Source organism: Callionymus lyra, chromosome 1 (genome assembly GCF_982586985.1).
Source record: "Callionymus lyra chromosome 1, fCalLyr1.hap1.1, whole genome shotgun sequence".
In the NCBI taxonomy this organism is placed as follows: domain Eukaryota; kingdom Metazoa; phylum Chordata; class Actinopteri; order Syngnathiformes; family Callionymidae; genus Callionymus; species Callionymus lyra.
In genome coordinates this window covers 5,110,663-5,125,477 of record NC_141818.1, presented here as the reverse complement: position 1 = coordinate 5,125,477, position 14,815 = coordinate 5,110,663, and the positions used below count along the sequence as shown (strand labels likewise).

General features: G+C 44.0%; 1 protein-coding gene across 2 annotated transcripts; it reads left to right on the top strand.

Moving 5' to 3' along the window:
* The first annotated feature begins 459 nt into the window (after positions 1-459).
* Positions 460-13,338, top strand: scarb2a (scavenger receptor class B, member 2a). 2 transcript variants are annotated; one of them, XM_087789315.1, is made up of 13 exons: positions 461-884; positions 3,410-3,567; positions 3,646-3,793; positions 3,960-4,154; positions 5,431-5,522; positions 6,288-6,407; positions 6,634-6,812; positions 7,813-7,931; positions 8,384-8,457; positions 8,560-8,611; positions 8,690-8,842; positions 10,056-10,103; positions 11,101-13,338. In XM_087789315.1, the coding sequence occupies exons 1-13, from the start codon at positions 762-764 to the stop codon at positions 11,239-11,241; spliced, it is 1,602 nt and encodes a 533-aa protein (XP_087645441.1). In that variant the 5' UTR covers positions 461-761; the 3' UTR covers positions 11,242-13,338. The 2 variants fall into 2 exon arrangements, with proteins under 2 accessions (XP_087645450.1, XP_087645441.1); XM_087789324.1 differs by lacking the exon at positions 10,056-10,103 and having other exon boundaries at positions 460-884.
* The last annotated feature ends 1,477 nt before the right edge of the window (positions 13,339-14,815 follow it).

Here is a 14,815-nt window from a genome sequence, read left to right as displayed (position 1 = left end):
GCGAGTCGATTTGAATCCACGCTGCTCTCATCACAAGCATCAGGCAACGACACGGAGCGGCGGCGCCACCACAGTGACTCCCCTCAACCAGTAAAAAAAACCCCACTTTATTTCTACTTAAACGTCATTAAACACGTCTCACTTTAAACTAAAAATGAACCCTGACCCTCATGCTCAATAGTTCTTATGCAATATTTGTGTTATGTTAGTTTAAAGTACGTTTAATTAATCGAACTCACTTGCTAAGTAGCTAGCCGCGTTAGCTTGTGTTGGCTAACGTCGTCAAATACGAGTTTTGTTTCACACATATTGACACACTTGACGTGGACACACACGCACACACACGCGTTTACTGTGGACACACACGCACACTCACACACACATTGCGTGCTCATTGTTGCGCAGAGGAAGAGGAGGAGGAGGCTCTTCTCGTCGCTGCGTTGAAAAGCTGCCGTAGTTCAGTTCCTCCGCCGCTTCTGAGCAGCTCACTTCTCCTCTTTCTTCTCTTCTCTTGACACGCTTTTTTCCATCCTCCTCCTCCTCCTCCCTCCATCCTTCCATCCTTCCTTGGTACTTTATCTTTTTTATTTACTCGTGTCTGCCTGTCTTTTTAAAGCAGTCACCGCCGCCAGGAGAAGAGAAGTTTAAAGCCCAGAGGTGCTGCTCAGGAGACGGCGCATCCCGACACTTTCATCCCGCTTCAGTATTCGTTGGAAGTTTTATTTTATTTTTTATTATTATTTTTTGGGGGAGATCCAGTCATGACTCGGAGGTCTTGTGCCATTTACGCCACCGGGATCGTGTGCGCTCACCTCCTGATCCTGGGGATCGCCCTCCTCGTGGCTCAAGTCTTCCAAACAATGATCAACAGCCGCTTAAAACAGGTAAGACCCCCTTCTTTTTTCAACCCCTAAACCACACACATCAACACCATCGAAAAACGTCCCGGTTTTGTGCTTTTTTTCCCCCGCGTTGTAATATGTAATTCTCGTCAAAAATATGCTCATTGACAGCCATTTTTTTTCAACCGGCTTTTTCCCTTTCGTCGCGTCACGTGACTCCAGCTCCACGTCAGGCGGATTAAAGTCACCTGGTGACACATATTGAGGTCGTAGTAAAGAGTAGTAACGTCCACCCGCCGGTGACGGCTCATGGGTGGGTCGGGGAAGGGGGGATGTGTGTGAGGTGTAGAAGGATGGATGGGGGAAGGGAGTCCATCACAACCTCTCCTGCAATACATTGACATCAACGTGGGAAAATGACAGTGAAAAATAAACCATCTTGACTGACAGTGTTCAACTGAAGTCAGGATGCGTGTCCTGCACTAAGACTACCCTGAGTCATCCTGTTGTTAACTTATACATGCTAAACCTTTATTTATTTTAACCTACACCTTCTCCTGCTGGGAAAAATACAACTGCCTTTGCATGAATCCGCCTTCTTGTCTTTGGAAAAACCTGCTACAGTAGGGGTACCAGCAGCTGACACAAGAAACCCACCCACCCACTGCAAATTCCTCGCAGAGGCATGAAGCTTCTGGTAATCTGTGGCTTGATCTCTTGCCCCTTTTCACATAGGACTCCCTGAATGAAGAATTGTTTTAAAAAAATAAAGGAAAGACGTTGACGTACATGATATGACGGCGCCGCTAATCCGTCCGCCACAGTCTTCTGCTCGAATTAAGGCGCCTGCTGACATGCTGATGTGACTCCAAACATCAGCCTTTAATCTCATGTTTGCCGGAGACTTCTCTGCGTTAATGCCACTTGTTTTGACAAAAAAGTTAGCTCCGGGACAAGCACTTCTGGGTGTGTGGAGGACACATTGTTAAAGAGTCATGCCAGGAATTTCTTGACTTCTTTTTTTTAAACCCTCCGGGGCTCATTTTCTCCGCCTGTTAGTCACCTCTTGTTATTGTTGCAACCTCACCCGATCCCTAAAGTTTCTTCCCAGGAGCTGAAAAGAAACGCCCCCCTCGTGCCACTCCTCACAGCAGTGGGGTTTTTCTTTTTGTCAAGTCAACCTTTTCAATAGAGCTGTTAACACCCAGCGGGTTTTTTTGTTTAGTGTGAATCCAGTTGAAGGAATGATTGAACGCAGTACCCACTTTAAAAACTTAACGCCGTGAACACATTGAATCAATATTGCATCACCGATCCGTGGCCTGAAGTTGTTTAGCTAAGGAGCAGTACATGTTGTTGGTTAGAGAACTTAACAGGACCACCAGTGAAGGACTGCATCGCCCTGATCTTTGACTTCTTTCCGGTTGTCGTTGCGATTTCTGAGCAAGATAAACGCCCGCTATCTCGCAAAGATTGAAGGTTCTTCACTGTTCAAGGTTGACTGAGACGCACGCCGCAGGGGGGGGGAGGTCGGACTAGACTCTTGTTTTTTTTAAACGTGACACTAACTTTTTTTTCAGCGAGTTTGCTGATTATTTCTGTTTACTCAACAGGATTATCAGCGAATCCTCCCTGTGGTGATTCCGGTTGCATCTGGTTTCACTGCAACACATCATTATCCTCAAACACGACCCAAGGGAGTCGAGAACCTCCTTAAAAAATACCCAAAGTTCTCGTCGTGACCCTCCTCCGGGGCGGTCGTCGTGTCACAGTCACTGGTCATGTACACATCTTACGCAGCCTATACCCCGAAAGCAGAAAGATAAGATTTGAGAGATTAGTCTCTTAAAAAAAATGTGTTCATTATCTAGACAAAACAACCAAACGTGATCTCTGTAAATCCTCGCATCTTTGACCAAAATCTCTTGAAGTTTAAAGCTAACATTCGAGAATCAATTTGCTTGACCGTGAAGTTAAGGTGACAGAAACCTGGCAGCGGTCGACCAGCACTAGCCTGCAAACAAACACGAAGATAGTTCAAAGGACGCTTTGAAACTTCACTAACGAAGCTTGAAAACCTTCAAATGTTTCTCTGTTGGAATTTCACTTTGTTCTTGAGAATTTACTGTCTGCTTAGAACGGCATTATTAAACCTTTCTTAGAAATAAACCAGCAGATTCCTACAGTCTACTGCTAGTTTGAAAAAAAATTAACTTGAGAGTTGTTTAGGATGTAAGCTACTGATCTAAACATTTACCCCTCGGGTCTGTGACGTACATCCGCATAACCGTCTGATTTATTTTCATAAATCACCTAAGAGGAAGCTGCACACTTTTGAAGAAGACGCAAACAGGAAGTTAACGCCTTGACTTAAGAAAGGCCTGCTCATCGCAGGTCCACTCCAGCGCATTGTTTATGCCGTCTTTGTGACGAACGAGTGAAGGAAGGGGGGTTTTGCTGTACTTGAGAAGAAGTCAATTGATTGTTTACATTTATCTGTCCTCCTCGGATGTGTGTGTCGTCCTGTTTTAGACGTTCTTTTAAAGATGGCTTCTCTTTATCCACAGGAAATAACTCTGACGGAGAAGAGCCAAGTGTTCGAGGGCTGGAAGAACCCTCCGCCGCCAGTTTACATGGAGTATTACTTTTTCAACGTGACCAACCCCGAGGTGTTCCTCAAGGGAGGGAAGGCGTCCCTGCAACAGATCGGACCTTACACTTACAGGTAAACCACTTGCTGCTGTCATCAACAGCTGAGCCATCTTTTTTTTTGTGGTACTCACCATCGCCTCCTCCACTCTAGAGAGTACAGACCCCGAGAAAATATTACCTTCCTGGAGAACGGCACCAAGCTTTACGCCCTTAACCCCAAGTCCTTCGTGTATCTCCCCGAGAAGTCCAGAGGTGACCCCGAAACGGACATGCTCACAACGGTCAACATCCCCTACGTGGTAAGAACACAGGACTTGGGTCGTATATCATGATACATGTTGCTATCAGGTACATTTTTATTTAGACCCATCAGCCTAATAATGGTACCATGGACAGCTTCTCGACGTCGACCTATACAAGCGTTTCTCTCGGCCCTACGTCGTCTGACGACGCTTTCCCTTTCAGGCCGTGATGAACGAGCTGAACTCCTACAACTTCCTGCTGCGCTCGGTGGTCTCCATCTACGCCAAAAACCTGGGCGTGGAACTCTTCATCACTCGCACAGTCAACGAAATCCTCTGGGGTTTCAAAGACCCCCTTCTCACCAAAGTTAAAGCCATGAAGCCCGACGTGGACGATCATTTCGGACTCATGTGGAAGGTAAAGCCCTTTTTGCTCTTCTTGAGAATTCAACGGTACTCTTGACAAAAAAACGGGGTTCATGACGTGATGCCGTCATGTGGTTTGTTATCACTGTGGCGTGACATGCATGCCCCGAGTTTAAGTTAGATTTCAATGGTTAAGATGAAGGTGTTGTTTTTTTATGTCATACTTTCGAGTGGCAGTTCATACATTTCTTATAAAGTAGTCAGAATCTGAGACTTCGTCAAAGAAGTTATAGTTGACACAAAGTCACACACACATAATGAACACATGGAGTCTGGTGTGTGTGTGTGCGGGGGGGTGGTGGGGGGTCGGGCTTAACTCCTTCTACTGCATATGTCACCAGCTATATTGTCTCGGCGCAGACGGATCCGCGGCACATTCGCGGCTGTAACGGCCTCACAGACCCGCACTCAAATCCTCTTATCCAGACCAGCAGTAAGATGCACTAATGCTGAGGAGAGAAAAAAGCTGTCACATGTCAAGATCTGCTTTAACGCTGATATCTCGGAAAACGTTGCTACGGTTTTGCGGCAAATGTTTGATCTTAAAAGCACCAGACGATGTTTGTCCCGAGTTCACGATGTTGTTCCTCTTAAAAGTTGCTGCGCTAACCTAATTTCTCCTGCTGCTGGATCGATACCGTATAATTTATTCAGCTCCTTGTTTGTCATTGTGACTTTGTCTCCGATGATGCACAGACTAAAGAGGAACGTTCTTCAAACGATCAATCTGTTTTCTAAGGGTGATTGAACTCCATTAATAGAAGGCTTCGTCTTAGTTTTGACTTCATTTTCCTGTCTTTTTTTAAATTACTAAAAATCTACGTATCAGCAAAAGGTCTTTTCAGAATCAATGATTTGCCCATTCTACTCACCCCTTAAAGACCCCTTTATACATGCACTATTTAGCCCCAAAATAGTACTGACAGAATATAATGCAAAGCCTCCAAAATAGTACTTAAAGACTGTTTCTATCTTAAACAGGACTTACTATAGGTTTTAGTAAAATGTATTTATCTTTTATTTTGGAAAAAAAAAACAAGGTTGAGTTTCCATTTATTTAAAGAATCATTTCATCACCGGCAATGTTTCAAAAGTACCATCAGATAAAACTTAATGATTCCCTAGTGGTTTATGTTTCTGCAGGAAAATAATTCCCCTTGTTTTGCTTTCTGTGACATGTCGGCCTCCTGTGGTTACAGCTGAGACCGAAAAAGTGTCACGAGGAAGCGAATCGTTTGTTTCAAAATTGTGGCTCTTTTGTGTGACAGAAAAACGGAACCCACGAGGGAGAGTTTGTGTTCCACACCGGAGAACAGAACTACCTGGATTACGGAAAGATCGACACCTGGAACGGACTGAGGTACTTGCCCCACTTGTTTGACATCATTTTCGGGACAACCTACTCCAGTTTACTTTAGTTACACAAACCCGTGACCGACCGGAGAAAACTTTGCTCTCTGGATAGAAATGGAAGGACATTGCAAAAAGAACTGTTTGAACGTTCCGAGTGACTTTGCTCTCAATCAATCGATGGTCTGACTGATGACTGTCACAGCGTTCTCGGTTCATATTTTGCGGAGCAGGCTTGAAACCCTAGACTGAAAACCTTAAAAGCCTCCATATTTATCAGCCATACTAGTCCAATGACCATCCTACCGAACTGAACGGGAGGCTTCGCGTGAGAATACTTGGGCGTCTAAGCACTCGGAACATGCCTAAAGACCCAAAGTGTGCGTGAAGCCGTTGAAACACGTTTCGTAGGAGTCGGACATTAGCTCTTGATTTCCCCCTGAATGGTGTGTTTTTTGTTCGTGATTCTGGGGGCGGAGATGATGCATCAGTTTAGACATGTCTGAGGGTAATCTCCACCCTAATTCTGCTACAAGAAGTTGAGCCGCTAGTCTGACTTTAACCTTTTGAAGAATCTCCACTCCGACATGGAATACATCATTTGTAATTGGCTGAGGATTCTGGGTAGAAGGAAGTTTGGCGAGAATGATTATGGAGTTGGACGTTGAAATTCCTAATGCATTTTGAGCCTCTTTGGCTAAAAGCTTTGAGGACCCCCGATCAAACTCGTGGCTCTTGTCAGTGGCAGCGTCTGAACTTCTCCCCGCCTCACCAGGGAAATGACCTGGTGGTCGTCCGAGCAGAGCAACATGATCAACGGCACCGACGGCGCCGTCTTCCACCCGCTCATCGAAAGGAACGAGCTGCTTTACATCTTCGCCGCCGATCTCTGCAGGTGAGGCCCACACACTTTGTTTACAGTCAAATCACGCAGGAAGTCGTTGGGAACGGCCGTCGGATAAGCTTCAGATAAGCGAATGTGATGCACTTATGAATCGGCTGATAAGAGCGACGCACGTTTGATACGGATGATTGAAAAGAAGAAAAACTTTGACCGGCGCTCCCGTTTCCTGCACCTTATCAGGAGTTGACTTCCTCCCTCCGCTCACTCTTTCTTCAAGGTCCATTCATCTGGCGTACGTGAAAGACGTGGAGGTGAAGGGGATCCAGGCGTACCGCTTCGCGCCCCCCAACGACGTGCTCATGAGCCCCGACGAAAACCCCGCTAATGCGGGCTTCTGCGTGCCGGCCGGAGACTGCCTCGGCACCGGGGTGCTTAAAGTCAGCGTTTGCCGCGAAGGTAAGTGGCCTCCGCAGATTTTTTTTTTTTCCCCCTTTTCCCGTTGCCATAGCGCCTGACCCACTTTGAAGTCCCCCGGACCACATGACACTTTTTTTTTTTCTTCCTGCCCCTGAAACTTGTCCTCATCCCCCGGGCCTCCTATCTGGTGTTTCCCACTGTTTGAAGAATTCGACTCAATCCTCGGTTGAATGATTAACGGCGGTCGAACTATGAGCTCTGATAATGACTCACTCGCTAGATTGTAGGAACTCAACGATTTGCTACTGTAACCTCAGCACGCGCGGCGTGGACTACTGTGACTTTATGCCTTTATGGAAGCTTTAAGACTCCTAATAAAGTGAAGCAACGCTCTGTTGTCGTTCACCACCGGTTTTGAAAAGGTTTACGACCTTTTTTGTTGTCGTCTGGCATCGTTTATTTACACTTAAACTTTTTTTAACGTTCTACAATCATCTTGAGTGAATATTAGCACAACTTTAAATCATCTTATAAATCCAACCATTTGGTCATTTTGTTTCACAGCTCAATGAGGAAGTGATTCTCGTTTGCTTGACACACATTTTTAGTTTATTGTACGTCATAAACGGCTATTTTAAAGCTTCTTTTGTCTTAGTTATGTTTTAAATAAACGCTCGGGAAACAAAATGTATCTTTAAAAAGTTGATAATTACAATCGAAAACACATGTTGCGTTCAATGTATGTAGGAAACTTGTAATTTTAATTTTTAACACTGAAAACCTTTTTACTCTATAGTAATCCCCTCAAAAATCAAAGCATAAAAATATATTTTTTACATATAAAATGGACCAAACTTGAGTTAGTATCTGCGCCAGCTCATCGTTATTATGCTCAATACTACTTGCAGCACATTCTTGAGTGATAAAGTATAGATCATTCTCCGCTTCGACTCCGAACGATACACGTTTAATCTTATCTCACGTTTGCTCTTTATCTTCCAAGGCCTCCTCAGATTAAACGTGTTGTTGTTTGTTCCAGGCGCTCCCATCGTGGTGTCCTTCCCCCACTTCTACCAGGCCGACCCCAAGTACATCAACGCGGTGGAGGGCCTCAACCCCAACAAGGAGGAGCACGAGACCTACCTGGACCTGCAGCCGGTGAGTCTCCAGGATGTGCTTTAAAACGTCACCTGTGGACCTCTAGTGGTGAGCGGGAGCATTGCATCATGCGCGCGTCACCCATTCACTGCTTCTGTGGCCAGAACGTGCGTCAATGATATCAAACGGACTAATCCGACCACACACCACATGACTTTTCATAATCCAAAGTCTGATTATACAATGGTGCTCCTGGTCACGAGTTCAGAGGACATTCTTCGACCCTGTGAGAATGACATTTATGTATAGAAATAACTTTTATTACAGTTGCTAAAATAATATCGAACCATCATCTAAACTTAAATGTTTCAGCTTTTTCATAGTATTATTTATAATTTGGTAGTTTTCAGCAATATTTAGTATAGTTAAGTTTTGGTACCTGCTACAAACCGGTTTGAAGACCCCTATCCCTTCATGTTTTTAAAACACAACCGTGTTCATGTCTACTCCAGACGACGGGGGTCCCGATCCGGGCCTGCAAGAGAGCTCAGCTCAACATCATCCTGAAACGCGTCCACGGCTTCCCGTAAGTGTTTGAACTCCGGCCCACATGGCCCCTCGCCCTCGCCTCGCGTCGAGCCAAACGTCCTCCCTTGACCCCCGATATCTCTTTGTGTTCCTCCCGCAGACAAACCAAGTTCATTAACGAGACCATCTTCCCCATCATGTTCGTCAACGAGGTGAGCGCTCGGCCGTGAGAGCCTCAGGATTCCCGAAAGCCCGGGCGCGGATCAGTAACGCCTTTGTTTCTCCCCCAGACGGCGACCATCGACGACGAGTCGGCATCCCAGATGAGGACGCTGCTCTTGATCGTCACCCTGGTGTCGAACTTCCCCTTGCTCATCGTGGGCATGGGTCTCATCCTGCTGCTGGTTCTGGTGGTCCTGTTCTGCCGAAACCGCCAGAAGAAGGTAAGGAAGAAAAACCGTCGCGACGTAGCGTAGAAGCTAAAGCGTAGCATTAATCCACAGAGAGTGACTTTAATACACGAGCGTTACAGTTTGATGATGATTTCTCACGACCCTCTGCACGACCACTAACCATTACCCGCACAACACAACCAGCATGTTCGCCTAATCTCTTAATTCTGGATCAAAGTGTGTGTGTGTGTGTGTGTGTGTGTGTGTGTGTGTGTGTGTTCGTGTGTGTGTGTCTGCCGCGCTAACAGTCCACGCATTCCTAGCTAAACCGGGAAAATGTGAGCAAAGTGCACTGACCGACAGTAGTCGAGAGATTAACGACCAGCTAACTATCTTATCTAGTCCCCCCCGCCCCCCCACCGATAACTGATGCGACCTCACCTAACTTAGGTTACTGTAGTTCAGTTGTGCGTCTTCTGTGTGGGATTGACACGTCTGACCTGAGACCCGCTAACCTCTCCGCTCACCTTCGCCACTGACCAGTAGAAATATGATTGTTTACAACATTAACAGAAAATGTTAGATATTTCTGAAAAAATGTTGATGCATGTTTAAAAGTGAATAGAATAGAATGTTGTTCATGCTTAGAAAGAGATGCTTCAATAAGTGTTTCCTTTTATTGTTAATACAAAGACAACATTTTTATATATTATATATATATATATATAAGGGGAAATACAGTGGTCCCTCGTTTACTGAACAGCTCCCATAATGCTTTGCGGCCCGGCCGACCAATCACATCAATTCTGACAAAGCAACATAGAGTTAGAATTTAAATACAGTATTGTAGGACAAATTAGCCATCACTAAATAGAGCTGTGTGTAGCAAGGCATCATGGGAGTTCACTGTTTTGTTGGCACCATAAGTAAGGCTGATGTGGGGATTAAATTCCATTGCTGTGTTGAAGTTTATCTGCTCTTAAAAAAAATCGCCTTGTTTTAACTTAACAAAGATAAATATTCATGACTGACGAATGCAACAAATATATTTTAATATATTGCACAAAAAATATAATAATAGTACCAGGACAGGACGAGGGGCCACTGTAACGGACGCTTTATTTGACTGAATTGTTCCCATGTTTGTCTGAACCTGCACTGAAGGGAAATGTTGTTGATGCTTAATTGCAAATGTGAAGATATGTTGTATTAACCAATTATAATTTCTTGTAACCCCCCCTTTTTTTTCCTTTTTCTGTTCTAGAATGAAGTAAAACGTATTGATTTTACTGAAGCTTTTCATTCTTTTACTGTAAGTCTTCATTTTTGCCTTGTTTGCCTTGTTTAATTTTTTATTATCATACGTTTCTTAAGTTTGCAACCCTCGTGTGATTGTGCTGCGATGGTGGTTGTCGTTCACGAGCGCTCCAGAGCGACTGTGCGAATCCTTGTTTAGGAAAGTGTTACGTGGCGAGGGTCAAGTTAAATGGCTTTAAAAGCGGTCACATGACCAACGGCGTGAGAGGCACTGGTGTGTTTATTAGTCTAATGTGTGTAATATATATATATATCCTTTAAGTACGTAGGAACAGTCCTGTGTGATTATTGAGCAGGTAGTTTTAATAAAAGTATATTCATGATGTTAAACATTTGTTCACGAAAGACAGTAATGTGGCGAAACCTTTATTTATTTGTACTATTTAACATTAAACACCACTAGTACTGTTTAAAAAACACTCTTGCCAGACGCTAGTGTATTTTATTAACGCATTTCTTAAGTTTACATTTCAGCACAAACGTGTGTTGTCGTCCTAAGAGGCTCTTAGAATGTACGACTCTGGACACGTTCCACTCAAAAAGCTGAAGGTTTAACTTGACAGTCGCCAACAAAAACACTCATAATATAAGTTGCTAAAATACCATTCGCAGGAGTTGATTTTCATGTGAAATCCTGCTAATTATCTTGAAAATAAAGGCTTGAATTGCGTTTTCTATTTACTCGGATTCCCGTCGACTGGAGTTGCTCATAATGTTGACCGGGTTTAACCAGGATTAGTTACTTTAAACAATATTTGTGGTGGTGACGGTGTACACTGACATACAATAAGTTACATTAATATACGAGTTAAGTTTGCTTATTCAACTTGAATTAAAGCATAATTAAAAACGATCGTTTACTCAAAAGAACACTGAACCGCACAGTTGCATCTCGAGCGTTTTTAGTCGTTTGTTTTTTTTCCATTTTAAACGTGCTGTGATTTGTGCGCGACGAGCGAATCCTGACTTTGTGTTCCTGTCGTGCGACGCAGACGGCGAAGGAGGACACGGCGTACACTCAGGTCAGCAACAAGGCCGACGAGTCGCCCGACGCTCCGCCCAGCCAGCCCAGCCAGCCCGTCAAGAACGGCTCCTACATCGCCATGTCCCCCGTGGAGCCCCAGAAGTGCTGATGGAAGGCCCCGGCGCCTCCCCCCCCCCTGTGTGTGGAGCTCAGGACTGAGGGCGGAGAGGTGGAGGGGGGTCACGGGACCCTTGTTTAAGTCCAGACTTTTCTCCTCTTAACGTTTTCCTCCTCTCTTCTTCACCTTCTGCTGCCAGACTTCACCTCCTCACATTCCCCCCCCCACACAAATGTTATGAGGGAACACTGTAGCATAACCCCCCCCTCGCGCCCCCATTCCAACTTTGACCAGGGGGCGCTCTCTCAGCACCAGTCAGTGTTAGAAGAGGAGTTAAACATCTTGCTACGAAATCCTTGTTACGAGAAGTCGGACGCAGCCTGAGCCACATTTCATTCCATATCACATGACCCCCCCCCCCCTAGAACACTAGTTAAACACTGATATCTGAAGCAGCTTTTATAGGCGTCACCACGCGATCACGTGAACCCTCGTCCTGCCTTAAGACGACCCCCCCCCCTCTCACTGGTTCACCTCCTCACACAAGCTGCAAATATCCCTTGTATATAGTCACGGAGGACCTGCTGAGATACCTCTGACCAAACGTCCAGCAGGGTTTTCTCCCCACAAGTGCTGAAAAAAAAGGACACTGACTCGGACGCCGGTAGAAAAAAAAAACAACCTGAGACGAAGCACAATTTGGACCCGATGAAGCCCGGTTCAAACCCCACGGATGGAGACTGTTGAAAGTGCCATGACCGAAGTGGATCAGAGTCTCCCCGAGGCGGGTCAAGCTGTCGGGGCAGCAGCACTTGAATCACTTTTGTCTTACCTTCACATTTCAACGTGGGCGGATCTTGAGTTTCCCTGCCTGGAAAATTGTTGCCCTGTGTATTTTCTGTGTGTGTGTGTGTGAGTGTGAGTGTGTGTGTGTGAGTGTGTGAGAGCGCAGTGGTCCAAGTGTACTGAACATTTCAACTGGTTTGTGTCGGCCTGACGCCGCGTTACTGGAGTGTCTTCTTGTTTTGATAAAAACTTTTTTGTATTTTTGTTATTGCTGCTAGAAGTCGCCGTCACCTTCTTTTTTTTCTTTATCTTATCAGAGTCTTAAACGTCTGAGCACACCGCGGCCAAAGCTCGCCATTACCGCCATTACCGCTCACTCCTCGCGCGAAAAAAAAAAAGAGCCAAATCCGAAAAAAACCCGTTGCCAGACGAAGAATCACTGTGGAGGCACCCCCCCCCCCCCCCGCCCGCCAATCACCCCCCCTTGCCTTGATACTCGCGGCCTTGTGACCTCACCTTGTGTCCACCTCTGTGAACCTAAGAGACCTTAACACGACCTGAGCCGCCACGACCCCTGACCCCCCCCCATTCCTCCTCCTCCATACTTGACCAAAGAATGAAACCCGTAGAATCCGGCGCCGTTTCTCTAGTTGGAAAAAAAAAAGTGAAAAAAAAAAAGTGCCACAGTTGATGAGAAAGTATCGCGACAGTGTTGTGTGTTTGTGTGTGCGTGTGAGAATGTGTGCGTGCCTCTCGACCTCGAGGCTGAAGAGAGGTCGTCATTCCCGACCCCCCCCCCCCTCGACCCCCCTCGTTACGGCAGACAAAAGTAATCGATGCTCGCTGTGAGCAGATGATGATCTCAGTATTACAATGAAGCAATACAGTGTATGGCTTTTTTTTTTATGTTTCGGGGCCACTTTTCTTTGTTGTGTTCGTTTCTGGTTTTGGGTTCGAGAACATTTCAGTTTTATTATGTTTTGGGTCCAAGTTTCATTCCACGCGCGGTTGTGTCGTCGACTGGAAGAGAGTTGAAAAAAGGCTGACAGTCTGCGTCAGGAGAGAAGATGGATGAAGCCTCCAGTCGAGGCACTTGTGCCAAAACAACTGTTTCTTTCCTTCGTTCGGGTGTAAAACGGCAGCAGCTCCGCATTAACGCTGCTCCGCGCTCACGCCGAGGCCTGTACTAATTTATTTTGCTGCTGAAAGTGACAATCTGTCATGTTTGGTGCAAAATGACTTCAAAATTAATATTAGTTTTTGATAATTTACACTGCACAAAAATGTTTCTACTGTGCTTTTGTAAACATTTCTAGTGTATTTGCAATAAAATAAAAGTTGCATTTCAATGCAAGAATTGTTGCCGTCGCTTCTTTTTTTTGATGGAAAAAGTTTTATTACCTTAAGTTTCATTTAAGTTTGATTCTTTTTGATTCAAATGTAACTTATGTTGATTTGTGGGGGAAAAAACTTTCAAACAACCAATAATCAAAAGGAATAAAGAAAAAACACTTTATCATTATTTCTAACAATTAATTAAATTTGAAAACAAGAAATGCATTAAACGTCTTCATATTTTCTCAATTGCCAATAATTGGAAAGAATAAAAAATATTTGTTCACCTTCTATGTTGTTCATTACAACAATTTCTATATAATATAATATATATATAATAAGTTGTTTTGAACATTTTGTCAATTACCATGAATTGGAAAGAATAAAAAGTATTTAATTTTTTTTAAGATTTCTATTAAGAATCCTCATATTTTGTCAACAACCAATATTTTTAGAGACTAAAAAAACGCCTTTTAATCTTTATAACGATTTATATACAGTAATTTAGAATTTTTTTTAATGATTATGAAACAACTAAAAAAAATGTATTGAGCATCTTCACATTTTTTCAATTACCCATAATAGTCAAAAGAGAAACAAAGTTCACTTTTTATTATTAATAATAAATACGGTTTTTATTATTTAGAACTATTGAGTTTTTTTATTTAGAAAGAACTAAAAATGCATTAAAACACATTTATGGGACATTAAAGAAAAACTACCATATTTATTTAAGGGAGTTTCATGTTGTCATGAACACGGTGAGTCATCTAAACCTCAAAATAGATGATAATCTATGAGTAACTCGGAGAACCATGGTTACACACACACACACACACACACACACACACACACACTTCTGTCTCCGTTGACGTGAATTTGTGAAGTCAGATGACCAAACATCACATGTTTGTCTCCGGGCGTGTTGACACGAGTCGAAAGAGTCGCTTCTGTCAGAGGCGCTGACTCGGCGTCTTCCTCGCCCTTAGAAATGTCTCCGTTCAGCTGAAACAGTCGAAGTCACCATGAGTTGTTGAACTTTGACCCGAATCAGGAATTTGTTTTGAGTGGCGTCAAAATCAGAGATAATGTGAACTTTGAACGTCACGGTTCGGATTTATCACTTTTTCTTTCAGATTCGTCACGGAGGTCAAATGACTTCTGGACATATAATTCTTCTGTTTTTTTGTTTTTTTTAGTGTAGCCATAAGCACCACGATGCTTGCTTGCTTAACACGGTATAAGTGAAAACATGTCATGATCACACGACAAACTACTGTCCATCATGGACGATGACATCATCTTCTGAACACTGTCATCAGTGAACAGAGGAGCAGATGGAGCACGAATGCTCCTCCCGTGATGCAACACATATAGACTCAGGGACCCATTCATTCCTCGTTATTTGATTGTTTAATTCTGAATCTTTGTTATTTTTCTTTTATCTATGTTATTTTACTTTAGATTTAGATTGTGTCATCTTGCACTTTTCTTTATTGCACTT

Coding starts and splice junctions, on each gene's coding strand:
- scarb2a (XM_087789315.1), top strand. CDS start 762: ATGACTCGGAGGTCTTGTGCCATTTACGCCACCGGGATCGTGTGCGCT. Junction 885..3,409: donor TCAACAGCCGCTTAAAACAG/GTAAGACCCCCT, acceptor CTTTATCCACAG/GAAATAACTCTGACGGAGAA. Junction 3,568..3,645: donor ATCGGACCTTACACTTACAG/GTAAACCACTTG, acceptor CCTCCACTCTAG/AGAGTACAGACCCCGAGAAA.